This window comes from Lactuca sativa, chromosome 7 (genome assembly GCF_002870075.4).
Source record: "Lactuca sativa cultivar Salinas chromosome 7, Lsat_Salinas_v11, whole genome shotgun sequence".
Lineage (NCBI taxonomy): Eukaryota > Viridiplantae > Streptophyta > Magnoliopsida > Asterales > Asteraceae > Lactuca > Lactuca sativa.
This window is the reverse complement of record NC_056629.2, coordinates 78,718,136-78,744,233: the sequence shown is the minus strand read 5'-3', so window position 1 is coordinate 78,744,233 and position 26,098 is coordinate 78,718,136. Positions and strand designations below refer to the sequence as shown.

Below are 26,098 nucleotides of genomic sequence, written 5' to 3'. Positions count from 1 at the left end.
AAAGTTTGGTGTGTTGAGCTGGTGGAAGTTACTAGCTGATTCGATGCCCAAGGGTGAAGCTAGTAAGATGTCTTGGGAAGAATTTGTGGTACAATTGACATTGCAGTACTGCTCTGAGCAGGATCTTCTGGAAATCAACAATGAGTTTCAGAATTTAAAGAAAGGAAAGATGAGCGTTACTGAATACGCTGCTAGTTTTATGGAAAAGATGAAGCTAGTTCCTCATCTAGTTCCAACTGAACTCTCTAAGGTCAACAAGTTTGCCCTCGGGTTACCAGCGGACTTTGGTCCGATGGTTAAGCAAGCAACCACTTTGAAAGCCGCCATCTGGGCTGCTAAGAATGTCGAGGCTCAGATCAAAGAGAAGGGTCTGGAGAGGGCAAAAGTTGGTAAAAAGAGAAAATTTGAAGGAACTTCGGGTTCCAACAAGAAAAGCAAATTTTCTAAGTCCAATAAGTTTGGAGGAGGAGGAGGTGAAGTGAAATGGTGTGAGAAGTGCAATAGAAAGCACTCTGGGAGATGTAGTGAGGAGGTGACTTGCTTCAAATGTGGAAAGACTGGGCATTATGCCAACGTGTGTCCGTCCAACAAGAGGGTATGTTTTGAGTGCCATGAAGTAGGGCATGTTCTTAAAGACTGTCCAAAGAGGAAGGATGCCGCAAAGCCCAATCTACCACCAAAGCCGAAGGCGAGAGCCTTTCAGATGACACTTGAAGCTGCAAAAGAAGAAGTCGATGTCGCTTCAGGTACCTTTCTCGTAAACGAATTGCCTGCCCAAATTTTGTTTGATTCTGGAGCCAATTACTCCTTTATATCGCATGAATTTGGTAGAAAGCTAGCTTTGCCTGTAGATAGGCTAGTTAATGCCTTATTAGTCGAGATTGTTGGTGGCAAGTTTGTACCTGTTAGCCATCGTATGAAAAACATCCTCATTGACTTAGATGGGAATAAGTTCCAAGAGGAATTATTGCCTATCAAGTTAAATGGATTCGACATAGTTTTAGGAATGGATTGGCTTAGCGCCAATGATGCAGAAATACTATGTAGAAAGAAGATAGTTAAAGTAAACCCGCCAGGGAAAGAGTCGTATATGATGTATGGAGACAAAACGCAGAGTAAACTCTGGAATCATTTCCCTAATGAAAGCCAGAAAGTGTTTGGCCAAGGGATGTACATCATATCTAGCGTTCGTGATTGATACCAAGATGGAAAAGAAGGAGGTGCAGAATATTCCGGTGGTGTGTGATTATCCGGAAGTCTTTCCCGAAGATCTTCCCGGATTGCCCCCTGATCGACAAGTAGAATTTCGTATCGACTTGTTACCAGGAACGACGCCGATAGCGAAAGCACCTTATCGATTAGCGCCAACCGAAATGAAAGAACTTATGACATAACTTCAGGAGTTATTGGACAAAGGTTTCATTCGACCTAGTTCATCGCCCTGGGGAGCCCCTGTGTTATTTGTAAAGAAGAAAGATGGAAGCATGAGAATGTGCATCGATTACAGAGAGTTGAACAAAGTGATGATAAAGAACAAGTACCCGTTGCCAAGGATCGATGACTTGTTCGACCAGTTGCAGGGTTCGAGTTATTTCTCGAAGATCGATCTTAGGTCGGGATACCATCAACTAAAGGTGAGAGAGCAGGATATCGAAAAGATTGCTTTTAGAACGAGATATGGACACTATGAATTTTTGGTTATGTTGTTCGGACTAACCAATGCCCCAGCAGCTTTCATGGATTTGATGAATAGGGTTTGTAAACCATTCTTAGATAAATCCGTGATAGTATTCATAGACGATATCTTGATTTATTCGAAAAGCAAGCAGGAGCATGAAAAGCATCTACGTGAAGTGCTAGAAGTCCTGAAAAAGGAGAAGTTGTATGCAAAGTTCTCCAAGTGTGAATTTTGGATTCAAGAAGTCCAATTTTTAGGTCATGTGGTTAACCAAGAAGGAATAATGGTTGACCCAGCAAAGATTGAAGCTGTAATGAAGCGGGGACAACCAAAAAGTCCTACGGAGATTCGAAGCTTTTTAGGATTAGTTGGATATTACCGAAGGTTTATCCAAGGCTTTTCTTTGATTGCTACTCCATTAACAGCTTTGACCCACAAAGGAGCCACTTATGCTTGGAATGAGAAGCATAAGGAAGCCTTTGATAAGTTGAAGAAGAGACTGTGTGAAGCACCGATTCTTTCGTTGCCCGAAGGAGTTGATGACTTCGCAGTTTATAGCGATGCATCTGGAGTTGGGTTAGGTTGTGTTATAACCCAAAGGGATAAAGTGATAGCGTATGCACCGAGGCAATTGAAGGAACATGAAAAGAACTACCCCACTCATGATCTGGAGTTGGCAGCGGTAGTATTCGCCCTAAAGATATGGAGGCATTATCTTTATGGCACAAAGTGTAAACTTTTCACTAATCATAAGAGTCTCCAGTATCTCTTTAATCAGAAGGAATTGAACATGAGGCAACGACGCTGGATAGAGTTACTCAAGGACTACGACTGTGAGATACTTTACCACCCTGGTAAAGCAAATGTGGTTGCTGATGCTCTCAGTCGGAAGGTAAACCTTGAAAAGAAAAGGCCAAGAGCGTTGAGAATTGAAGTTGTCTCGACAATTGTGGAAAGTATAAAGAAAGCTCAAGAGGAAGCTTTAGAGAAAAATTACCGAAAGGAAGAACGTTTGGGCAAAACGTTAGTGTTCGGTACAAACAACCAAGAGTTGAGGGTATTCCAAGATAGAATTTGGGTACCTAAGACGGGCGGAGTCAGAGATCTTCTGATGGAAGAAGCTCACAAGACCATGTACTCGATTCATCCCGGCAGTACAAAAATGTATAAGGATCTAAAACCCTATTATTGGTGGCCGACGATGAAGCTCGATGTTGCTAAGTATGTGGCCGAGTGTGTAACTTGTGCTAGGTTTAAGGCACAACATCAGAAACCGTATGGGAGCTTAGAACCTTTACCTGTACCCATGGGTAAATGGGAAGATATCACCATGGATTTTGTGACTAAACTGCCCAGAACAAGGAACGGTCACGACATGATTTGGGTGGTCGTTGATCACTTCACTAAGAGTGCGCATTTCATAGTGGCCAAAGAGAAATGGTCTATGGATAAACTTGCGAACTCTTACGTGAAGGAAATTGTGAGGCTTCACGGTATTCCGTTAACGATTGTGTCCGATCGTGATAGCCGTTTTACCTCAAGGTTTTGGAGGAGTCTACAAGAGGAATTGGGTACCAAGTTGTGTTTGAGTACAACTTACCATCCGCAAACCGATAGTCAGAGCGAGCGAACGATTCAAACATTGGAGTATATCCTGAGAGCATGTACCCTAGAATTCCAAGGTAACTGGGATGAACACTTACCTTTAGTAGAATTCTCCTATAATAATAGTTTCCACTCAAGCATTAAGATGGCACCTTATCACGCTTTGTATGGGGAGAAGTGTCGAACGTCATCATGTTGGCTGGAATCTGGGGAAAAGCAGTTTATGGGACCTGAAATAGTCCATGAGACTACTGAAAAGTTGAAAGTGATAAGGGAAAGGATGTTAGCTGCTCAAGATCGACAAAAGAGTTATGCTGACAAGAAAAGACAATCGATATCCTTCGATGTTGGAGATTCGGTTTTACTTAAAGTTTCGTCGTGGAAGGGACTTATAAAATTTGGTAAGAGAGGGAAGTTGAGTCCAAGGTTTATTGGACCATTTAAAGTTCTTTAGAGAATCGGGAATCAAGCTTACAAGCTAGAGTTACCGAAAGAACTAGAGGGTATTCATAACACCTTTCATGTGTGTTATTTGAGAAAGTTCATAGGAGATGTGCTCGACATAATTCCGATTTCTGAGTTAAGGTTGGATGAAAATAAGAGGTTGATCGAGGAACCTGAGGCAATCGTTGACCGTAAGACTATGAAGTTACGACGCAAGATGGTCGATTTAGTGCTTGTGCGTTGGAAACATACGAATGGACCAAATCTCACTTGGGAAACGGAGAGTGACATGATGAGTCGCTACCCGCAGTTGTTTGGTGATATGTGATTCCGGGGACGGAATCATCCTAAGGGGGAGAGAATTGTAACACTCGTGTTTCTAGCCTAGGCATTTATATTGAGTTGATAGTCTAGGTTAACCTTTGTAACTCGATTTGAAGAAATGAAAAGGAATTATGTGAATATTATGTGAATTATGTGTTTTATGCTTAATTATTAGGGCTTAATTAATTAAGAATAAAAATAAGCGTCAAAATTAAAGTGTGAGATAAGCCCGATATATTTACATAAAGTTGTAGTGGTCGAAACAAGGATTTCGGGGATATAAAGAATACCAAAATCCAAGTTATAACGAAGAAGTTATGACATGTCGAAGTTTCGCGACAAAACCGGCACGGTGCTGAATGTCGTAAAAAGTGAGTTTTTGATAAACTACTTTTTAGCCTTAGTAATCTAAACGAAAGTCATAGTATTCGTTAAACCGAGAAGTTCGATAAAAAGAACACCCAAATCTGACTTCGTATGAGGAAGTTATGATTTTTCGAAGTTTCAACGTAGTAGTAGACAGCTAAAAACTCGAATTTTAGATCGAGCGATTTTCATCCGACACAACCTAAACGAGAATTGAAGGTCTCGTCATTAGGACCACAACGGTAAAAAGTCTGACGAAAACGGACGTCGGATGAAGAAGTTATGAATTTTTAACGGATTTCCTGTCCCGGTCTGTTAAAAATAATAATATAAAATTTAATGTCAAAATTAGTCTACGAAGTCTAATCGGAAGTTGTAGATCGTAATTTTAGCTACGCGTGCATATAAAGAACGTCAAAAACGGAGCTCGTATGCGAAAGTTACGGATTTTAGAAGTTTTGGCGCGAAAACCGAGAAATTTCGCATAGTCACACTTTGCCACGTCACCCTCGCTTAGAATGTGACACGTGTCCTGTTGAGTCACCAGGCTGCTGAGTCATCAGGTTGCTGAGTCACCGAAGCTGCTGAGTCATGCGAAGCCACGTGTCCTCTTCTGATTCGACCGAGGAGGAGGCCCAATCCGAAGCAGCCAGCTCCCCAGCCGAAGCTTCGTCCTGCTGCCGCGTGTGTCCGAGCCTCGCATAGCCTAACTCCGAGCCTCGCAGGTGCACCAGTAATCCGCAGTCCACTTAGAAGCCGCCAGCGAGCCCTCGCAGGTGCGAGCCATGCGAGCCTTCGCCTGCGAGCCTTCTCAGCCGTCGGATCAGAAGACTCCTGACCGTCCGATCAGAAGCTTCCCCCTATAAATAGAAGGTTGCGAGCCTTCTCGGATAATTTTAAGAAATTGCCACTTTTAACCCCTAAACCCATATTTTCTTCATCTTAACATCCCGCAAAGCCCCGATATCGATTGTAAAGCCCGGAATACCCCACGAAGTGCCCAAGAAGCCCGGAAAATTTATCTTTTCGGTTTCAAAGCCCGACTTTTACAAAGCCCGGTTTCTCAATAAAACTTCCGGTTTTATTAGAAACGATCGTTTTAGGAAACGAATTGCTGCCCGATTATCATCAAATCAAGTGAGTGTATAGTCACTTTCATTTTACACATAGATATGAAGTATTTACCTTATAATACGTGCTATGTGTAAATATATTAATTATTTATTTGAGGTAATTGTTGTGTTGATGTTTTATACAAGTTTTAAACTGTATAAGTATTTTTATCTACAAATATGTTGGGTAGAACATGGGTAGATTGTGATGTGTGATAAAATAAAATTGATGAGAGGCCTCGATGTGTTTTGAGATCTAGTCATCTAGCGGAGTTTGGATGACGACCACGGACTCTCTAGACAGTCCAGTGGGAAACATTAGCAGGTCCGCAACCTGTAGGTGTTAATGAACTAAGAGTGTTCATTCGCTGTACTCCATCCCCCTCATGGTTGCCTTTAGGACATGTATGGCTGAGGAAACCCCTTAGCAGTAGTGTCCATCCCGATGATATTCTTTAGGCTAAGTCCCTTGTGACAAGTGTTTAAGGACATAAAGTGAGGATAACGGGAACGGGTAATCAGGGTTATTGTTGATTGATGAACTTAGTAAGTTTATTATTATTGTGGGTTGAAAACCCTATATGCTCACCAGGCTCCCAAGCCTGACCCACTCAGCTTTTTATGTTACTGGTAGTGGACCCCGAGCATAGTCGGAGGACAACGAGAGATTTTTGGATTATAGGTCAGTAGTTGTAAATAACTGTTAAAAGGCTTATAATGTCTTGTTTGTGCTTTTGATCTGTATCGGAACACGACATCCCAAGGTTTTGATATATATATATGGAAAACATATACCTTCTTGATGAAGGGTTTTGATAAACTTTTATCATATTTTGTTTGGGGGCCAATTCCGCAACATCTTTTAAAAAGATTTCTCTGATTTTATTTTAAAAAGCATAAATTAAATCGGTCTTTTCTGGCCGAGAAATTAGGGGATGTCACACATAACCTACACAGGCTATCCTACTACTGTCTACTCAATACAAGCATGAAATTCTTATCAAGTTGAAACACATAAAGTAGGCACATAAGGCATCCTCCTAGATCCTTAGCCCTATACTAGCATGCTGTTCTACTGAAACTGAAACTAATGATCATAAACTTGTATGGGCAATTTGGGAGTACTTACTTGAGCTCGACTGATTGCATGCACCACACCCTTTTCTCTTTTCAAAATTCTTTTCGCTTTTTTCTAAAACTCTTTTCTTTATACTTTTTCTGAAATTGTTTTCTTTTTCTCAAAATTCTTTTGAAAAACACTTTTGAAGATCCTTCTACCATTTCCTCAGTTTGAGTCCAGTCACACCCGAGAGTGTGCCTGAATCTCTCAAACCAAGGCTCTGATACCAACTTGTAACAACCAAAAATACGACCCAAAAATTTTTGTTTTAATAATAATAAAAATCATTTACTGATCGTTACATCATAAAACCATGTGTCAAATATCTCAACCCATAATAAAATGTCATGAACATTTGTGTCAAATCAAACTATTAATCAACAAACTCCCAGGAATAAGACTGAAGCTGTGGTGTGTGCAATGCCATCATCCCGAGCTCTTCCCTTTACTTGCGGAAGTACCTGAAACCAAAACTGAAACTGTAAGCACAAAGCTTAGTGAGCTCCCCCAAACTACCACATACCATACAATAACATATAACACATACTGGGCCCTTGCCCACTGCATCGGACCGAAGTCCGGAACTATCCAGGTCCTTGCCCTCTGCATCGGACCGAAGCCCGGAAACTGCATCGGATCGAAGTCCCGAACTAAATGGGACCGCATCCCCTGCATCGGACCGAAGTCCAGAACTAACCAGGGCCTTGCCCTCTGCATCGGACAGAAGTCCGGAAACTAACATAACATAGCATAGCATAAACATATCAACTAGCATGAACACATAACTGCATACTGCATCGGACTGTAGCCCGGAACACCCAACACATAAATCCTGTCTGTGCCACGAAGGCATCAAACATACTAACTACTGCACCGGACCGAAGTCCGAAAACTACTGTTAGCTAAACGGGCCGGCATTGTGGCCTTAGACTCGTTCCTACTGGAAGGGAACTCACCTCGTAGCCTAGCTGCTGGAAGAACTGCTCCGAAATCTGTCTGCTGCTACTCCGGTTTCACCCCGGCTACAATTTCCATAAGTATCATCAATCAAACACTGATAATAACATTGAGGGTAAAATGACTATCTTACCCCTGGCCAAAGTCAACCTATCGGTCAAAGTCAACATTCAGTTGACCTGACTCGTCGAGTTGGGTTTTACTCTCACTTTATGCTTATACTCGCTACTACTCGTCGAGTTTTGGCACAAACTCGGCGAGTTCCTCTTTGTTACTAACACTCCAACAATCTGCATCCGACTCGCCGAGTTGTATGAACAACTCGTCGAGTTCTCCTTCATCAGATGAACACACTAGCTGGGACTGGCCGAGTTGTATGAACAACTCGTCGAGTCTGTTCTTGAGGCATGAAGATTGTCTTGGACTCGCCGAGTCAGGGCATTGACTCGCCGAGTTCTTCCACGAATGAGTTTAACCCTCTAGCTCACCGATTCCTTCTCTCACTCACTGGTTCCACTCGGCATAACTCGAAGTGGGGAAAATAGGGGACTCGCGATTCGACTTGCCGAGTCTGAAGAACGACTCGCCGAGTCGCATGCATGCAAACACTATATACTCGATTCTGCTTGAAACCAGTCCATTCCATTCATATATTTGGGTTCTTGGGGCTTGATTAACACGTAAAGTATCCAACTTTACGTGTAAATAACATCAAATGAAGGTTTTAGGATTCAAAGCACATTATAAGAGTAAATCTAGAGCTTTCATGCAAAATGGCTCCATAAAGGTACTAGATCTAAGCTTCTGGAACTCAAACCTAGCTAGATCCGAAGGCTATTCATCTCAATGAGTCCTCTATGCTATTACCAAGCCAATAAATGGTTCAAGAATAACTTTAATGGCTTTCCAAAAGGAATTAAAGCATGAAAGCAGAAAAGAGGCGAGTTATACCTCACTATTCTCTGAAATGCCACAAAGATCCTGGATATCCTTATTCTCCTCTTGATCTACCTTCCTTCTTCTCTCGAAATCTTCAAAGAAACCCACCAAATCACACAAAAATGCTAAGAGGGTTCTAGGGTTTCGAGAATGGTGCTCTGAGGGGGTGATGGGGCTGACTTGAGGCCCCAAAAGTTGTTTAAATAAGGTGCAAACCCTTGAAATTAGGGTTTCATCCAGACTGGCGGACTCGCCGAGTCCGAAATATGGACTCGTCGAGTTGCCAACTTACACGTGCTCAAAGTCCCCACTCAACTCGACGTGTCTGGCTACTGACTCGTCGAGTTCCTTCTGAAAACTTGAAAAATAATTATTTAAATAACATACCAGAATTGGGGCGTTAAAAAATACACATGGACAAATAGTGTTATTTTTATAACCTTTACTTTTCAAATAATCGCTTAAACGATTGTACCACATGCGCTCAAATTGCTTTAAATCGTACAAAGATCTTTGTAATTTTATAGAATACATTTCTTTGGGTTTTGCACTTAACGCTTCAAGCATTTTAAATCCTTCAGGAATTTTCATATAGATATCACTATCAAGTGATCCATACAAGTAAGCTGTAACAACATCCATAAGACGCATCTCTAAATTTTTAGATATTGCCAAGCTGATTAAATATCTAAAAGTGGCTGCATCCATTACCGGTGAATAAGTTTCTTCATAATCAATTCCAGGTCTTTGAGAGAAACCTTGAGCAACAAGCCTGGCCTTGTATCTTACAATTTCGTATTTCTCATTTCTTTTTCGTACGAAGATCCATCTATATCCTAATGGTTTCACAACTTCAGGTATGAGGATAATGTTCCGAAAAACCTTTCTCTTGTTAAGAGAATTTAATTCAACTTGCATAGCTTCCTTCAATTTAGCCCAATCATTTCTTTTTTGACATTCAACGACAGATTGTGGTTCGGGATCATCATTCATAATATGACATGCAACTAAATAAGAAAATATTGCACCTATATTGTCAGTTTCATTTTGGTCACATATTCTATTTGTCTGACCATAATTTTGTGCATCGTCCTCTTTTCCTAGGGGAATTTGAATAATTTGTGTTTCTCCAGGAAAACTTTCCTCATGATCTAGTGCATTTTCTGCTCCTCTTCTTTTTTGTGGGTTCTTATCCTTAGAACCAAATGGCCTTCCATGCTTCAGGCGTGTTTTAGACTTTTGACTGGCTTTCTCATCAGATTGTCCATGTGGAATGTCAATTCGAGCTGGAACATTGACAGTTGGTATATATGATTTAGTCACCCTTTTTGTGTCAGTAAATGCATTAGGTAATTGATTTGCCATTTCTTGGAAATGCATTATCTTTTGAACTTCCATGTCACATTGTTTTGTGCGAGGGTCAAGATATGATAAAGAAGGCTCATGCCATGACACATCATTTTCTAGAATCTTCTTTTCTCCACCTAATGATGGAAATTTGCCTCATCAAATTGACAATCTGGTAGGCGTGCTGTGAAAACATCACATGTTAATGGTTCAAGATATCTTATAATAGAGACTGACTCATAACCAACATATATTCCCAACCTTCTTTGAGGACCCATTTTTGTCCGTTGAGGTGGTGCAATAAGGACATATACTGCACACCCAAAAATTCTCAAATGGGATATATTTGGCTCTTGACCAAAAGCAAGTTGTAGTGGAGAATATACATGATATGAACTTGGTCTCATACGTATCAATGATCCAGCATGTAAGATTGCATGGCCCCAAACAGAAACAGGAAGTTTGGTCCTCATTATCAATGGTCTAGCTATTAGTTGGAGACGTTTAATCAGTGATTCAGCTAAACCATTTTGTGTATGTACATGAGCGACTGGATGCTCACCAAAAATTCATACAGACATATAATAGTCATTAAATGCTTGTGAAGTAAATTCACCAACATTATCAAGTCTCATTCTTTTGATAATATAATCAGGGAAATGTGCCCTTAATTTAATAATTTGGGCAAGAAACTTTGCAAATGCCATATTACGAGTTGATAACAGGCAAACATGAGACCGTTTGTTGGACGCATCTATTAACACCATAAACTATCTAAATGGTCCAGATGGAGGGTGAATCGATCCACATATATCACTTTGAATTCTTTCTAGAAATCTAGGCGATTCCCTTTCAACTTTCATTAGAGAGTGTTTTATAATTAACTTTCCAAGGGAACAAGATGTACATGGTTTTATACTATTGGATTGAGGGAACTTTTGGTCCTTCAATGGATGCCCATGTGTATTCTTAATTATCCTTCGCATCATTGTTAATCCTGGGTGGCCCAACCTATCATGCCATAAACTGAATGACCCAGGATCATAATGTTTTCCTTCGATTACCATATTTGATTCAATCATATGTATATATGTATAATGCAGACCAAAATCAAGTGTTGGTAGTTTTTCAAGCACATGGTTTTTGTCTATAATATACATATATTTCTTGTTTTCAATTGTCACAATTTTTGTGTCAATATCCTTTGAAATATATGTCATTGAAACTTAATAAGTTTCTATTAGACTTTGGAGAAAATAAGACATTTTCTATACAAAAGCTTGTACCATTTGGTAATATAAAATGGGCTTTCCCGGTTCCCTCTATCAAGTCTACATGACCTGATATTGTATGTATGACTGTTTTTGTTGGTACTAATTTTGAAAAATATGTCTTTGATTTCAGAATAGTATGTGTACTGCCACTGTCTGCTATACAAAGATCTCTAATCTTTTCTTGGTGTTGTGCTCCAGTTGGACTCATATTAAACTTCACATATGAAAGGAATAATAAGTGAATAAACATAATCATAATTATTATTAAAAAGAAAGTTCATTTATCTTAGGAAAGACATTACATGAAAAACAAACGAAGGAAAAACAGTTTTACTAGAACAATAATAGATTTTTTTTTTAGTTTATGTCTTCCATGTCATTATAGAAATCAGCAACATTTAGCGGAGTGAATTCAACATTATCAATGAGGTTTGCTTCTTTTCCTTTTCCTTTAATGGACTCTTGATAAAGTTGATAAAGATGTGCAGATGTGCGATAGGTCCTTGACCAATGGCCTGTGCTACCACATCTATAACATGAACCATCAGATTTTTGTGATGTCCCAGTGTCATGCCTTGCCACTTTGGCCTTATCTTGTGTGTGGACATTGTTTCTTTGTGAATATTGGTAATTATTCCTTTTCTGGCCATGACCACGATTATTACCTTGTCCATAACCAAAATTATGGTTCTGATTATGGCTTTGGTTTCGATTAAAATAGCCACGACCTCGTCCTCGAAAACGACCACGCCCTCGTCCACGTGTATTGTTTCGATGACCATCAATATTTGTAGCACTTGCTTCAGGAAGTGCTACTGATCCTGTTGGACGAGATTCATCGTTTTTCATCAAGAGTTCATTGTTTTGCTCTGCAACGAGCAGACATGCATTCAGTTCCCTTGTGAACATTTGCATCCGATATTGTTGCATCAAGGTAATGTTTGTTGCATGAAATGTGGAGTAAGTTTTCTCCAACATATCTTCATCGGTAACTTCTTGTCCACAATACTTGAGTTGTGAACATATTCTGAACAAAGCTGAGTTGTATTTATTTACTTTTTTGAAGTCTTGAAACCTCAGTGTTCTCCATTTATCTCTAGCATTTGGAAGTATAACTTCCTTTTGATGATCAAATCTTTCTTTCAAAAGATTCTAGAGAATACTTGGATCAGTAACATCAAGATATTCAAATCTCAACATTTTATCAATATGCTTACGAAGGAAAACTTGTGCTTTTGCTTTGTCTTGTGCCAAACAATTATTAAATTCATATATAGCATTTGAGATTCCCATGGACTCAAGATGCATTTTTAAATCTATCATCCATGACACATAGTTTTTCCCACTAACTTCAAGTGCTGCAAACTCGAGCTTTGCAATGTTGGACATAATGTAAGTATAAATTTTAAACAAAATAAAAATTAAAATTAAAATCCATTTATTTCAATAAATATTACACAAAAAAGAAACGGTAAAGCTAACATTGCATACAAGCCTAAAAGTAGATGAAATTCCATATTATCTTCGATGCTAAGGATTGTGATAAAAAGTAACATGACTATTATAGTCATGATTATCACAAAAGGATGAATCATCTTGAAGTTTGATTTCTTGAAATTGATTTGTTTGATAAGAGAGAGAAATATTTGTTGTGGGTAAAATAAACAGGGTAAAGATGTTTATTTATGGTAAAAAAATATAGTCGTTGTTTTTGCTGTTTATAGCCATGGCATGCCATATCACGCCTTGCCACGCGCCACGCCTAACAACAACGTTATGAAGCTTTTCGTAACGGCGACGCTGCGCCTCACGTCATGGCGCGCCTTGGCGCCCCCATGGCGCGCCTTTTAGAACATTGTGTATATGTATTTTATAAATCCTTTAATAAGATTTATAACTAATACATAACTTTACTTTGTATAATTTTACTAATCATAAACATTAATAAATAGTAGTAAATATTTAAATAAAATTATGAAGAGTATTAAAAACATAAATAAACATTGACATGTATAAATAAATATATTTTAAATGTTAGTATGCATAAATAAAAGTTAGTTGCCTAATATAAATGCTAGTATGCATAAATAAAAGTTAGTTGCATAATGTAAATGTTAGTATGCATAAAAATTAGAATACATAAAGAAATGTTCGTATAAGAAATAAAAATTGTTAGTAGTCCATAATATCCATAATGTATACATTTTATTAATTCATTAGTATCATTATTATTTTAATATGATGGATGTTTTTTTAATTAATAGTGTTTTTACTAAGTAATACATACCTTGATTAAGATAGATGTGATTTCCACTTGTTTAATAACCTTGATTAGAGCTTTCGTGCTGATAACGTGTTATTAATTAAGCGTAATTAATGTAACTTTAAACCAAACCAAACTAGTAAACTTTGATAAGAACTTTAATTGAGAAGAAAGAATATTTAGAGAGAATACGAAAGTTATATCTCTTAGGCCAGACGGAGCGGGCGCGGGGAACGGAAGCGGGTAGCTTCCCGCCCGGCGGAACAATGCACCGTCAGGGCGAGAAAGCCTTGTGCGGGAAACAGAGAGGGGAGCCTCTCCCGCTCTCTCTCTCTCTCTCTCTCTCTCTCTCTCTTGCTGCGAATGGCTGGCGATTTTTTTTTTGAAAAACAACCGTTAATCAACGGTAAAAAATGTAATTTTTTTTGCTGCAACGGCTCTTTGTGGGTTTTTTTAATCCTTTTTCCACTCCTATAAATACATATATAACATCAAACATCACATTACCCTCTATTCTCTATACTTTTTATCAACAAAAAAAATGAATCCGGACAATCAAATCCCAACTTCCGATCGAAGGAAAAAAAGTCATGGTTCGAGTATAAAATCCCTCCTCGCAACATTTTTGCTATCGGTTCATCCCCGCAAGGAGTTTACCGCCCCCAACTCGATGCTCCCATTCAATCCCCACTACAATTCCAATACCAAAATGTTGGCCAATATTACCCGATGCAAGTTCCAAATGTTCAATTGCAAATGTTTTCAAACTTTGTTGTGTTTCCGGATCAACAATCGTCAAATCAGCCTCAACCCCAAACTCAAACCCAAACCAACGACAACACCAACTTGTCGATGAATCGGATGACGCGGAAGAAGAAGATATGGTTCCCGAAACTCAACCAACACCACCACCACAAAGACATAAAGGGAAAAAACAAGCGCGCGAGGGTGTCGCACAACCGGGAAGACAAAAGCCGACAACATGGGTTCCACACGAAGAGCTAGTTTTGGTCAAAGCTTGGGTTGATATTTCTGAAGATTCGATTCAGGGAAACGCACAACTGGGAGAACATTTTTGGTTTCGCATTTTAGAACGGTTTCGAGAGGAGCTAGGAAAATGTGACGACTACCGTACGAAACATCAACTTAATTCGAAGTTTCGAGAAATAGCAAAGGGGGTTTCAAAAATTAACAGTTTGTACAACAACCTAAAAACCCAACGAAAAAGCGGTCAAGGCGACGAAGAAATACTTCAAGAAGCGTTGCAGTTTTACCTTGAGGAAGTCGGAAAACCATTCAAGTGGCACGGTTGTTGGAAATTATTGGTCCAAAGTCTTAGGTGGAAAAAATACGAGCATGATTTTATTTTTGGAGTCCAACAATCAAAGCGAACGAAAACGGGCTCTAGTGGTTACACAACCTCCTCCGATGCTCGGGTCGGTCTAGATTTAAATCAGGACGACGAACTCGAGCTAGAAGAAATTGTTCGCCCAATTGGTAGGGACAAAGCGAAGAGAAAGGGAAAAAGGACTTCTTTGAGTGCATCTGATTTCAGCGTGGACATTGACGAAATGCGGAAGATAACATCGTCGTTTGATCGATATAATCTAAATTTCTCCGAACGTTTGACTTTCGACAAAGAAAAAGAAGGAACAAGGAAAAAGTAGCGGGCGGAGAGACAAGAAATGGAAGACATGAAGTTTTTGATGGAAAACATCGATCATCTCTCGGGACCGACTCTCGAGCTTGTGATGAAGAAGAGGGAAAAAATTCTGACAAAATATTTTTCGTAGGTTGTTGTTGGTTTGTTTGATTTTTAGTTTGTGTGTGTGTTTTTTTTAATTTTCTACTTTTTTAAATTTTAAGTTTAATGTAAGTTTTATTTTAATTAATGAAATTATATTTCATAACAAAAAAAATTAATTTTATTTAATAAAAAAAAAGAGTGAGAGAAGGGCTTCCCACCCATTCAGAAGGGTTTCTCATCCATTCCTTAGGTTTTAGGTGAATGAAAGAAAAGTGTTTTAGGTGAATGAAAGAAAAGTGAGGGAAATAAGGGTATGGCCTACAAAAAATAAGGGAAACTTCCCTCGCACTCTTTCCAATCTTATAACTTTTAGTGTGCCTCATTCTTTATAATGAAGCGGTATTTATACAACAAATTTTACTAACATATAATTGTAACTAGTTAGAAATGTTGACAAATTTACCATACACCAATTATTATATCATCCACCAATTATTTACAACAAATTGATAGTTTTTGAGCTCCAATAATAGTAACCCAATTAATCAAGTAGTCATTGTATTTTGGAGATAACCTTAGAAGAAAATAACACATTAATTTGAAAAAGATAATAACAAGATTATAAGAATTTATCGTGTTTTTTTTGGTTATAAACGAGTTATTCATTCCTACTTAATAATTGTGCAGGATAAATAAAATCAAAGGTTAGAAAATGTATATTTTGAAATTCGTAGCCGTTAATCCGGACCACACCCACAATGTTCCAACATCCTCCTCTTTTCTTCACTCACTCCCGCCACTTCCTCCGCCGCCGCCGCCGCCGCCACCACAACTACCACCTATCAACACCGCCTCTTCTTCATCGTTTCCTCTCAACTATCTCACACACTCTCTCACACCCTATCTACACCATATGGGCTGCCAACACTGGTCTTGGCAAAACCCTCGTTTCCACCGGTCTCGCCGCCTCCTCCCTCCTCTCTTCCTCACCATCACCTTCCAAATTAGTCTACATCAAACCTCTCCAAACAGGCTTCCCTCTGGACTCCGATTCCGCCTTCGTTTACCGCAAAATTCCTCAAATTCTCCTCCACCGTAATCCCCAATCAACACTTCTAGCTTCCAACCAAACCCTAAACGTCTCCATGCAGGCCGAGAAACTAAAAATCGGCAACAATTTCAGTGGAGAAGTGCGGACAAGTAAGAACGGGTTTGGAGATTTTGGTTATTATGAAGAGAGGAGGCTTGGGATTGGGGAAGAGTTGGGGTCTGAGTTGATATGCAAGACAATGTACGCATGGAAAGAGGCGATTTCACCACATTTGGCTGCTGAGAGAGAAGGTGCAAATGTGGAGGATTCTGATGTGTTGGCATTGTTGAAGAGATGTTTGGAAATTGGGGTTGGAAGTAAGCGAAATGGTGGGAGTACTGTTTTGAGTTTGGTTGAGACTGCTGGTGGTGTTGCAAGTCCAGGATCATCTGGCTCTCTTCAATGTGACTTGTATCGGTGAGTGCATTTCCAGTTGTTTATAAAGTTAGCATATACCACTTTTTGTCGCTTCTTCATGCTTCAATATAATTAGCTCAAACTTTTTACATGTATGTAGGCCATTTCGGTTACCTTCAATTCTAGTGGGAGACGGAAGATTAGGGGGTATTTCAGGAACAATTTCAGCCTACGAGAGTCTTACAATACGAGGTTATGATGTAGTTGCTATTGTTCTTGAAGATCATGGCCTAAAAAATGAAGTGCCATTGTTGTCTTACCTGAGAAACAGGTGAACAAACTTTCAACCATTCTTTATCTTTCTCAATGTAGGAAAACATAACTAGTAGTGATTAGAAAACTTAAATATACATTCTTTTGTCTTTGAATTTGTAAGGGTACCAGTTCTTGTTCTTCCATCTATCCCAAAAGATCCCTCAGACAACTTGATGGAGTGGTTTGTTGAATCAAAAACTGTTTTTGACTCATTGAATGTGATAATGATGTCATCACATCAAAAAAGAACAGATAGACTACACGAAATGCCAAAGAAGGCTCAAGAAATCTTTTGGTGGCCTTTCACTCAACATAAGCTTGTATCAGAAGAAAAAGTCACAGTCATTGATTCTCGTTGTGGAGAAAACTTTTCAGTTCACAAGGTTATCTTTCTCTTTCTTTTCATCATTCTTTTCAACATAAAAACTATTTTTTTTCTTTTTTGTTTATAAAGTTGATCTGATTTGAGCTATATGATTTGTATACAGGTGAAGGATGATGGATGCATTACTGAAATGTTTGATGCTTGTGCAAGCTGGTGGACACAGGGTCCTAATGCTGCTTTACAGGTCATTCTATGCTTTTGTAGTAATTTGTATTTTGTTGGTTGAAGGGCAATTCTGTAATTTTGACTTATACTTGTTTAGGTGGGTTCAGATTAAGCTTGCAAGGGATATGGGGTATACTGCTGCGAGGTTTGGGCATGTAATGTTCCCTGAAAATGTTTATGAGCCAGTTCTTGAATGTGCTGAACTTTTGCTTCAAGGTGTAGGAAAAGGTTAGGTTTTTACTTTTCTTTTATTTATTATTTCTTTATTAATAATAAAATGAAATTGAATATTCATCATAAAATGTAGGATGGGCTTCTCGAGCATATTTTTCAGATAATGGATCTACAGCAATTGAAATTGCTCTGAAAATGGCATTTAGGAAATTCTTGGTTGATAATGAGTTGCTTTTGGACACTGATGAAAACAGTATTGAGCTTAAGGTTTATACATTATTGAATCTTTTATCCTAAAATATTATAATACTATTTAAGTCAATTTCTTTAAAAGAAAATTTTATTTATTCCTTTCAGGTTGTAGCACTTAAAGGATCATATCATGGAGACACATTAGGTGCTATGGAAGCACAAGCTCCATCACCTTATACTGGTTTTCTCCAGCAACCATGGTTAGCTTTACATTTTCTTTTAACTTTTATAATTTTTTTTTTTAAAAAAAAAATTTAATACTTTCAGGTATACTGGAAGAGGGTTTTTTCTTGATCCTCCATTGGTTTGTATGTGTGATGGAGTCTGGAAAATATCCATTCCTGGAAATATGAAAGCTGATAATGTGATTTTGGAAGATACATGTAAGCAAAACATATATTTTGACTTATGAGGATGAGGGTATTTATGTCTTTTTCACTTTATTAACAAAATCCTGTCTTTTTCAACAGCTTTTAAGTCACGTAATGAAGTTTTTAATAAAAGTAGAGATGATTCAAGTCTTGCTGAAGTTTATTCATCATATATTTCACAAGAATTAAAGCTAAATTCAAGATCAAAAAAATTATCTCATGCAGGAGCATTAATCATAGAACCAGGTAAAACTGTGACTACAAAACTATTTAAAGTAACATTTTTGCTAAAAAAAAGTTAAATAAAATTTTTTTTTTTTTTTAAATATTTTGTATTTTGATAGTGATACAAGGGGCAGGTGGCATGCTAATGGTGGACCCACTGTTTCAGCGCTTACTTGTTAAAGAATGTCAAAATCGTAAAATTCCAGTGATTTTTGATGAAGTTTTTACTGGTTTTTGGCGCTTAGGTGTGGAGGTATGTTGGGTTTTATTCTAGAAAGAAGGGTAAAATGGTCATTTTACTCACATTCAAACAGTTCTTTTAGTCAATAACACAACGTCACAACCAGTCTTTGTTTATATATAGAAAAGAGAAACATACAAATACAATACTCTTAATCTTGTATTTCTTGACTTAATGGAAAAACAGTTTACTTTTTACCGATTTGCCCTTGTTTATTTTATTTTTTTCATTTCAGTCTGCAGCAGAGTTACTTTTCTGTCAGCCAGATATAGCCTGTTACGCAAAGTTAATGACAGGTGGCATCATTCCATTGGCTGTTACATTGGCTACAAATGATGTTTTTGAATCATTTGTTGGAGACTCAAAGGTAAATAATGATCTTATTGTTTCTTTTTTTCTTAATGTGGAAAAAAAAACAATGTTTTATGTTTTTGAAAGATTCTTAAATTCTTTATTTTTTTTATTTTTTTTTGCTTATGTCAGCTAAAGGCTCTTCTCCATGGACACTCATATTCAGCACATGCTTTAGGGTGTGCAGCTGCTTGTAATTCCATTAAATGGTTCAAGGATTCACAAACAAACCCTAATTTGATTCCTCAACAAAATCTATTAACAGAGGTACTTAAAATCAGAAACATGATTCCTGTTTTACTTTCTATTATTATAGTTTTTCCAAAAATAAAAAAAAAATTGGTATTTTATTGGTGTGTTTCAGTTATGGGATACAGAGCTAGTTCAAAAGATCTCATTTCATCCAAAAGTAGAAAGAGTGGTTTCATTAGGAACTCTGTTTGCTGTAGAGCTTCAAGTAGAAGACTCTGAGGCTGGGTATGTATCATTACCTAATAATCATCACATGATTTTTGAAGGGTATTTATGTCATTTTCTTTTGTAGGTATGCATCGGTATGTGCAACGTCTCTTTTACTAAAGCTAAGGGAAGATGGTATTTACATGCGGCCTTTGGGAAATGTGATATACATGATGTGTGGGCCATGTACTTCTCCTCATGTTTGTTTGCAAATGTTGGAGACACTTTACACAAGACTTAATGGATTCAGACATGACAAAATTGAAAAGGACTCTGAAATACAATCTTAGAATGATGAATTGTTGTATTGAGAACCCAATATTTGCAAACAATATGTATTTTATTTGTATTTTTGAGAATTGGTTATTTTAATAAGAAACTTTATTACTAAAAATGATGTTTGCGATAATAAGAAGTAAAACGTACAAGTGTATTTTTTTTTTGGTTAGGGGACAAAAAGGAAAGTTGATGATTAGTATAGGGACCATTCTTGTACTAAAATCGAAGTTAAGTGATTTATTGCAATTAGTAGAAGATTAGATTGAAAGAAATTAATGAATTAATTAAAAAATGTTGAAAAAGGATAAAACTACCACCGTTTCTCTCCGCCTCAGACCGTTTCATTTCAGCTTCTTTCAAGATGATCACCACGACGGCCACCGCCACCGCCACCGCCACCGCAGTCGCCATTGCCGCCGCCGCACCTAGTCGTCCCAGTCGTTCCGTGTTTCTCGGTGTCGACGTAGGCACCGGTAGCGCTCGCGCAGGTGTCCACCTTTCTCTATCTCTTACGCTTCTTTTAAGTATACTATTGTAGACTAGTAATTGTATCGGATATGCTCTGTACACTGGTGGTTTACTGTTTGTGAACATTTCTCACTTTTCGTGTTAATTTCGGAAGGAAATTTACGTAGCGTTTTAAAGTCAACGAAGGTAAGTAATGATGCCAAAATTGATACGAATTGGAAGGATTTTGCGGGAAATTTGATGGTTTTAACTTAGAATTTTGTAGCAACTGCTGTTAATAGAGACTGGTGGTGTTGAATTTATGACTAATTTCAGTATCAGTTTGCTTTTTGAGAAGTAATATGTTTGATTGTAAATTAACATCTAGTTCTTATTTAGTTATACACAGTTGTAGAAGAATATAGTAATAGACTTCATTTTTGCATCTAAAGCCCTAAAAATTGATTGGTTTAGTTTTACTTCTATTGAGCTTATTTTGGAGTTACCCTAGTTATAAGCTTTTTTGTCTCACATGTAACATTCATTTAATTTGATTTATTTTACTTCTATTTTGAAGACACTTGGCACATAGTTAAATAGGAAAGTTTGACTATTGACCAAATGTCTAAAATGCCCCCTTTTTTTTTTATTAATAGATACATACCTTGGTTACATATTTCAGGACTTTTTGATAAAGGTGGGAAGCTTCTGGGTTCTGCTAGCAGCCCTATACAAATTTGGAAAGAAGGCGACTGTGTTGAGGTGAATATATCATGATGTTAAAAAAACAAGATTCTAATAAAATAAAAACAGATAAAGAAATGATTCCCATTTGTCAAACAAAAAAGGAAAGTTTCTTTCCTACATGCCATTTATTCTTTTGTGCAATTTCAGCAATCTTCAACTGACATCTGGCTTGCAATATGCACTGCTGTCAAGAGAGCTTTAAGCCTTGCTGATGTGGCTGGTGAAGAAGTAATTGGATTAGGCTTTGCAGCTACATGTTCTCTTGGTTATTTCACACTAATAACCCATTTTTTTTCCTTCTTTTCATTAAGTTTTTAATCTTTGGATTGATTATGATTATCAATTATGCAGTTGCTGTGGATTCTGAAGGTCAACCTGTTTCAGTTTCTTTGAGTGGTGATACAAGAAGAAATGTAATAGTATGGATGGATCATAGAGCTGTAAAACAAGCTGAAAAAATAAATTCCTTAAATTCACCTGTGTTACAGTATTGTGGTGGTTCTATTTCTCCTGAGATGCAACCACCTAAGGTATTTACCTAACCCTAAACCCCAAATCCCCAAATCCCCCAAACCCTAATTACTAATGAATTTTGTTTCTGTAATTATAGCTGTTGTGGGTGAAAGGGAATTTGCAAGAATCTTGGTCAATGACATGGAGGTGGATGGATTTGAGTGATTGGTTGTCATACAGGTAAACCATACATCTTTTTTTTTTGATATTCCAAATTTACCCTCCTTTGATATTTTTCTTTCTGATTCACTGTAATTTCTCTAGAGCAACAGGAGATGATACGCGTAGCATGTGCACAACAGTATGCAAATGGACATATTTAGGTCATGCACATATGCAACACATTGATGAAAAAAGCTCTAGAGACATGGAAATGGAAGCATGTGGATGGGATGATGATTTTTGGGAAGAGATTGGGTTACATGACCTTGTTGAAGGGCATCATTCCAAAATAGGTACATTACCCTTTGTTTTTATCATGTATTCATGTATATATATACGTCATGATGACGATAAGGAGGGCATTTACGTCTTTTTACTTGTGATGAACACAGGAAGAAGTGTAGCCTTCCCTGGTCATGCTCTGGGCTGTGGTCTAACACCTGATGCTGCCAAGGCAAGATATTTTGTAATCAAGAATTCACATTCATTGAGGTTTTAATTAATTAAATAATTAAATAATCAATCAAACAAATCTTTTAGTTTGATTTAATTTTCCAGGAATTAGGGCTTGTGAGTGGGATTCCAGTAGGAACTTCACTGATTGATGCTCATGCTGGTGGCATCGGGGTAATGGAAAGTGTGCCTGAATCCGAAGCAAAAGGTTACAATTTCTTCAATTTACCATATATATTGTTTATATAGAATTTATATTTTGCTATTATGTTTTTTAAATATTTTATTATGTTAGAAATAATAGAATCTGATGACGATGGAATATGCCGGCGTATGGTTTTGGTATGTGGAACTTCCACCTGCCACATGGCTATCTCAAAAACCAAATTGTTTATTCCCGGTGTGTGGGGCCCATTTTGGTCAGGTAATTTTTTTTTTTTACCCTCACTTAAACAATTTACAAAAAACAAGAAATTATTTATTTATAATTTAGCTTGTTTTGGATACATGTAGCTATGGTTCCTGAGTATTGGTTGACTGAAGGAGGTCAAAGTGCAACGGGTGCACTATTGGATTACATAGTCGATAATCACGTTGCATCTTCACATCTCGCAAATCGTGCTGCTTCCCAAAGTAAGAATCAAATTAATTTAATCATTGACATTGTGGGACCCACTGTATTGGTTTTTAAAATTATGTAAATCTTCCAGATATTTCTCTTTTTCAAATGTTGAACGATTTACTAGCACAATTGATGCGTGACACTGGCGCTCCATTTATTGCTGCTTTAACATCTGATCTACACGTGCTTCCTGATTTTCATGGTAACAGGTAAATATGATGTAAATACCCTTCAAAAATGATGTGACAAATAACTTTGAATTTTTTTGCTTTTAGGTCTCCGATTGCGGATCCAAATGCGAAAGGAATGATTTGTGGTTTAAATCTTGACACGAGTGAAAGACAGCTGGCACTTCAATACTTTGCCACTGTACAAGGCCTTGCATATGGTACACGTCATATCATAGACCATTGCAATAACCATGGACACAAAGTAAAGACTACTTTTTTTTAATATACTAAATACCCAAAATACCCCTCCCACTAACAAGATTGTTAATGCTCTTTCTAGATTGATACACTGCTTGCTTCTGGTGGGCTTTCAAAGAATTTGCTGTTCATTCAAGAGCATGCTGATATCGTTGGTCTCTCTTTCTCTCTCTCTCTCTCTCATTATTTTTTTTATATATTTAAAAAAAAATGTAATTATTTAAATAAATAAAGGTTGTCGGATAATTCTTCCAAGGGAAAGTGAGTCGGTGCTATTAGGTGCTGCCATTGTTGGAGCTGTTGCTGCAAAGAAATATTCAAGTCTGAGAGGGGCCATGAAGGCACTCAATGCAGCTGGACAGGTTTGTTGTAATTAATTAATAATTAAGGGTTGAATGTGGAAAAGAGTAAAGTGAGGGTATGTAAGTGTCATTTTTGTAAATTTACAGGTGATCTATCCATCAGAAGATCCGAAAGTGAAGAAGTATCACGATGCAAAATATCGTATTTTCAGGCAACTTTATGAACAGCAGCTTACTTATCGTTCAATCATGGCTGAAGCATTGTGTTAAAACTTCAATCCTCTGTTTAATTAACAATACACAAACTGTAAAAATGGTTTTACCTTGAAAAAAATTGAGTTACAATGTATTTAACGTCCGTTTTTGTGAAGTCCGTTTCATCCTTCTTTTATTGGGTTAGGGTTATTTAATCGAATAAGTATACTTTATTTGGTTTCATTTTTTCAGTTTATATCTATAAATTAACTTTTTATATTTAAATTGATAAATAGTTACTAAAAATATTTTTATAATTTATTATTTAATTATGAACCATTATCCCAAAAAAAAATATGGCCTTTATTTCATTTTCTTATACGATTAAAGTTATATTAACACATATCTATAATTTGTATGGTTATATCGATATTTCAAAACAACATATTATGAAAGACTCGTTAGAATATGTTATGTATTAGTGTTTTTTTTTTTTTTCATATGGTAAAATTTTAGTAAATTTTTTTCTTTGAGTTTAATATTTATTGTTACATGTGAAATTTTATTTGGTTCAACCGTTGAACCAAACAAAATAAACAGTAACCGAATTAACCTAAACCAATCAAGTTGAACTTTATTTGGTTTGGTTATGGTTATTTTTAAGATGTACATAAACTAATAAACCAAACTGTATAAACCGACAACTGACTGAATAACACTTCTAATAACAATAGACAAATGTTTACTTATTGATTGAATGGACAAATAGTCTAATTGTTAAACATCTTTAAGTAGGGCTGTAAACGAACTAAACGAACACGAACGATGATTGTTCATGTTCGTTCGTTTAAGTTAACCGAACAAATGAATGAACACGAACGGTTGAACGAACGAGTTTTCTTGTTCATGTTCGTTCATTTAACAAATTACATTGTTAATGTTCGTTCATTTATGTTCGTGAACATGATAAACGAACATAAACAAACGAACATAAATAAATAAAGATAAACAAACCTATATAAACATAAATGAGCATATAATATAGTAATGAAATCAAACTCAATTAAATATATATGAAGATAAAATGAACTTATATGAACGAACGTTCACGAACATAATTGAACGAACGAGACCATTGTTCATGTTCGTTTATTTAACTAAACGAACAAGAATTTGTGTTTATGTTCGTTCATTTATTAAATAAACGAACTTCCCGACGAGCGGTTTATGAACAGTTCGTTGAACGTTCAGTTCATTTACAACTCTATCTTTAAGAGGTGATAACCCCGGTTGTGTCTTTATCAAAAAAAATTATGTAACAAAAAACGAATAACTTATTTTAATAATGACTTACTTCTTCCGGTTTCTCTATACTTCTAAGAAAATGGAATAATTTTTTTTATAATATAAAACATTGATCAACTATGTTTATAAAACTTTATGAAATAAAATATCACAAAATAATTTTATATATAAATTATTTTGAAGGGTTATACCAAAATTCTTGTATAATAGTATACGATATAATAAAAAATAAAATAGACAACTATATTAGCACGGCCAACATGTATGGTCGGGTAGGTCGATCGATTTTTATTTTTTGATTTTCAGATTATAATATGAAGTTTCCATTTAATTATTTAAATAGTTAACATTATGTATATTGGTTTTCTTTAGGTTTCTTAAAAAAACCTCCAAAAATCTTATAAAAACTCTCGCCCATAATTTCATCTTGTCAAACCTTTAATCATGAGTTTCTTTTTCTTTTATTTTAATAAAACTAAGACTTCTACTCCACTCTAATATATATAAAGCCCAAAATTGTCTCTCTAAAAGAGCCTGTGTGGAGAGAACTCTAATATATATAAAGCCCAAGATTGTCTCTTTAAAAAAGCCCTTGTGGAGAGAAAGACTCCAATATATATATATATATATATATATATATATATATATATATATATATATATATATATATATATATATATATATATATATATATATATATATATATATATATATACTAGACGAATACCCACGCGTTGCGCAGAAACACCTATATAGTTGAAGTCTTAACAAATATATGTATATTTTTTTAAAAATATATAATAATAACGTTGTTGTTAAATTTGATAATAATTTGTATACTAAATTGATATAATATATTGATTATTTTGAATTATATGATAATATATACATATATTATAACTGGATAATTTCAATCGATTGAATTATTTCTATCCGCGAGTTACATATTAATAAAATTAAATATAATATATGGTTTAATATTATTTATAGTTGTTGTTGTTAATTAATTTTTTAAAATTTATTTGCTTAATGTTTTAATTTCTATCATTATAATTATTTAAAACATCAAACATTGTTTTTTGAT

General features: G+C 36.5%; 4 protein-coding genes across 5 annotated transcripts; 3 read left to right on the top strand and 1 right to left on the bottom strand.

Annotated features, from left to right (window-relative positions):
- Nucleotides 1–11,523: 11,523 nt before the first annotated feature.
- Nucleotides 11,524–12,555, bottom strand: LOC111879536 (uncharacterized). The gene is made up of 2 exons (XM_023876001.1): nucleotides 12,394–12,555; nucleotides 11,524–12,318 (listed from the first exon to the last, which is right to left on the bottom strand). The coding sequence occupies exons 1-2, from the start codon at nucleotides 12,553–12,555 to the stop codon at nucleotides 11,524–11,526; spliced, it is 957 nt and encodes a 318-aa protein (XP_023731769.1).
- Nucleotides 12,556–14,310: 1,755 nt separating this feature from the next.
- On the top strand, nucleotides 14,311–15,096 carry LOC111879537 (glutathione S-transferase T3-like). The gene has a single exon (XM_023876002.2). It carries the CDS (start codon nucleotides 14,311–14,313, stop codon nucleotides 15,094–15,096), a length of 786 nt encoding a protein of 261 aa, XP_023731770.2.
- A 797-nt stretch (nucleotides 15,097–15,893) lies between these two features.
- LOC111879506 (bifunctional dethiobiotin synthetase/7,8-diamino-pelargonic acid aminotransferase, mitochondrial) lies at nucleotides 15,894–19,955 on the top strand. Its single transcript, XM_023875969.3, has 14 exons — nucleotides 15,894–16,683; nucleotides 16,784–16,954; nucleotides 17,060–17,321; nucleotides 17,427–17,507; nucleotides 17,596–17,716; nucleotides 17,796–17,929; nucleotides 18,020–18,114; nucleotides 18,182–18,297; nucleotides 18,385–18,531; nucleotides 18,630–18,763; nucleotides 18,987–19,118; nucleotides 19,235–19,369; nucleotides 19,467–19,579; nucleotides 19,647–19,955. The coding sequence occupies exons 1-14, from the start codon at nucleotides 15,935–15,937 to the stop codon at nucleotides 19,849–19,851; spliced, it is 2,595 nt and encodes an 864-aa protein (XP_023731737.2). The 5' UTR covers nucleotides 15,894–15,934; the 3' UTR covers nucleotides 19,852–19,955.
- Nucleotides 19,956–20,145: 190 nt separating this feature from the next.
- LOC111879507 (uncharacterized) lies at nucleotides 20,146–23,884 on the top strand. Of its 2 annotated transcripts, none has more exons than XM_023875972.3 (15): nucleotides 20,146–20,328; nucleotides 20,970–21,049; nucleotides 21,182–21,299; nucleotides 21,386–21,564; nucleotides 21,645–21,727; nucleotides 21,812–22,002; nucleotides 22,102–22,163; nucleotides 22,268–22,370; nucleotides 22,458–22,586; nucleotides 22,676–22,795; nucleotides 22,873–22,993; nucleotides 23,060–23,216; nucleotides 23,295–23,367; nucleotides 23,447–23,574; nucleotides 23,662–23,884. In XM_023875972.3, exons 1-15 carry the CDS (start codon nucleotides 20,202–20,204, stop codon nucleotides 23,782–23,784), a joined length of 1,794 nt encoding a protein of 597 aa, XP_023731740.1. In that variant the 5' UTR covers nucleotides 20,146–20,201; the 3' UTR covers nucleotides 23,785–23,884. The 2 variants fall into 2 exon arrangements, with proteins under 2 accessions (XP_023731740.1, XP_023731741.1); XM_023875973.3 differs by having other exon boundaries at nucleotides 20,147–20,328; nucleotides 22,467–22,586.
- The last annotated feature ends 2,214 nt before the right edge of the window (nucleotides 23,885–26,098 follow it).

Bases quoted from the DNA above. Each gene is read 5' to 3' on its own strand.
- LOC111879536 (XM_023876001.1), bottom strand. From the start codon at position 12,555: ATGTCCAACATTGCAAAGCTCGAGTTTGCAGCACTTGAAGTTAGTGGG. The intron at 12,319-12,393 runs GTTTTCCTTCGT...AGTATTCTCTAG, and splicing joins AAGACAAAGCAAAAGCACAA to AATCTTTTGAAAGAAAGATT.
- LOC111879537 (XM_023876002.2), top strand. From the start codon at position 14,311: ATGGTTCCCGAAACTCAACCAACACCACCACCACAAAGACATAAAGGG.
- LOC111879506 (XM_023875969.3), top strand. From the start codon at position 15,935: ATGTTCCAACATCCTCCTCTTTTCTTCACTCACTCCCGCCACTTCCTC. The intron at 17,508-17,595 runs GTCATTCTATGC...AGGTGGGTTCAG, and splicing joins GTCCTAATGCTGCTTTACAG to ATTAAGCTTGCAAGGGATAT. The intron at 18,764-18,986 runs GTATGTTGGGTT...TTTTCATTTCAG, and splicing joins TTTGGCGCTTAGGTGTGGAG to TCTGCAGCAGAGTTACTTTT.
- LOC111879507 (XM_023875972.3), top strand. From the start codon at position 20,202: ATGATCACCACGACGGCCACCGCCACCGCCACCGCCACCGCAGTCGCC. The intron at 22,003-22,101 runs GTACATTACCCT...TGATGAACACAG, and splicing joins AGGGCATCATTCCAAAATAG to GAAGAAGTGTAGCCTTCCCT. The intron at 22,587-22,675 runs GTAATTTTTTTT...GGATACATGTAG, and splicing joins GTGGGGCCCATTTTGGTCAG to CTATGGTTCCTGAGTATTGG.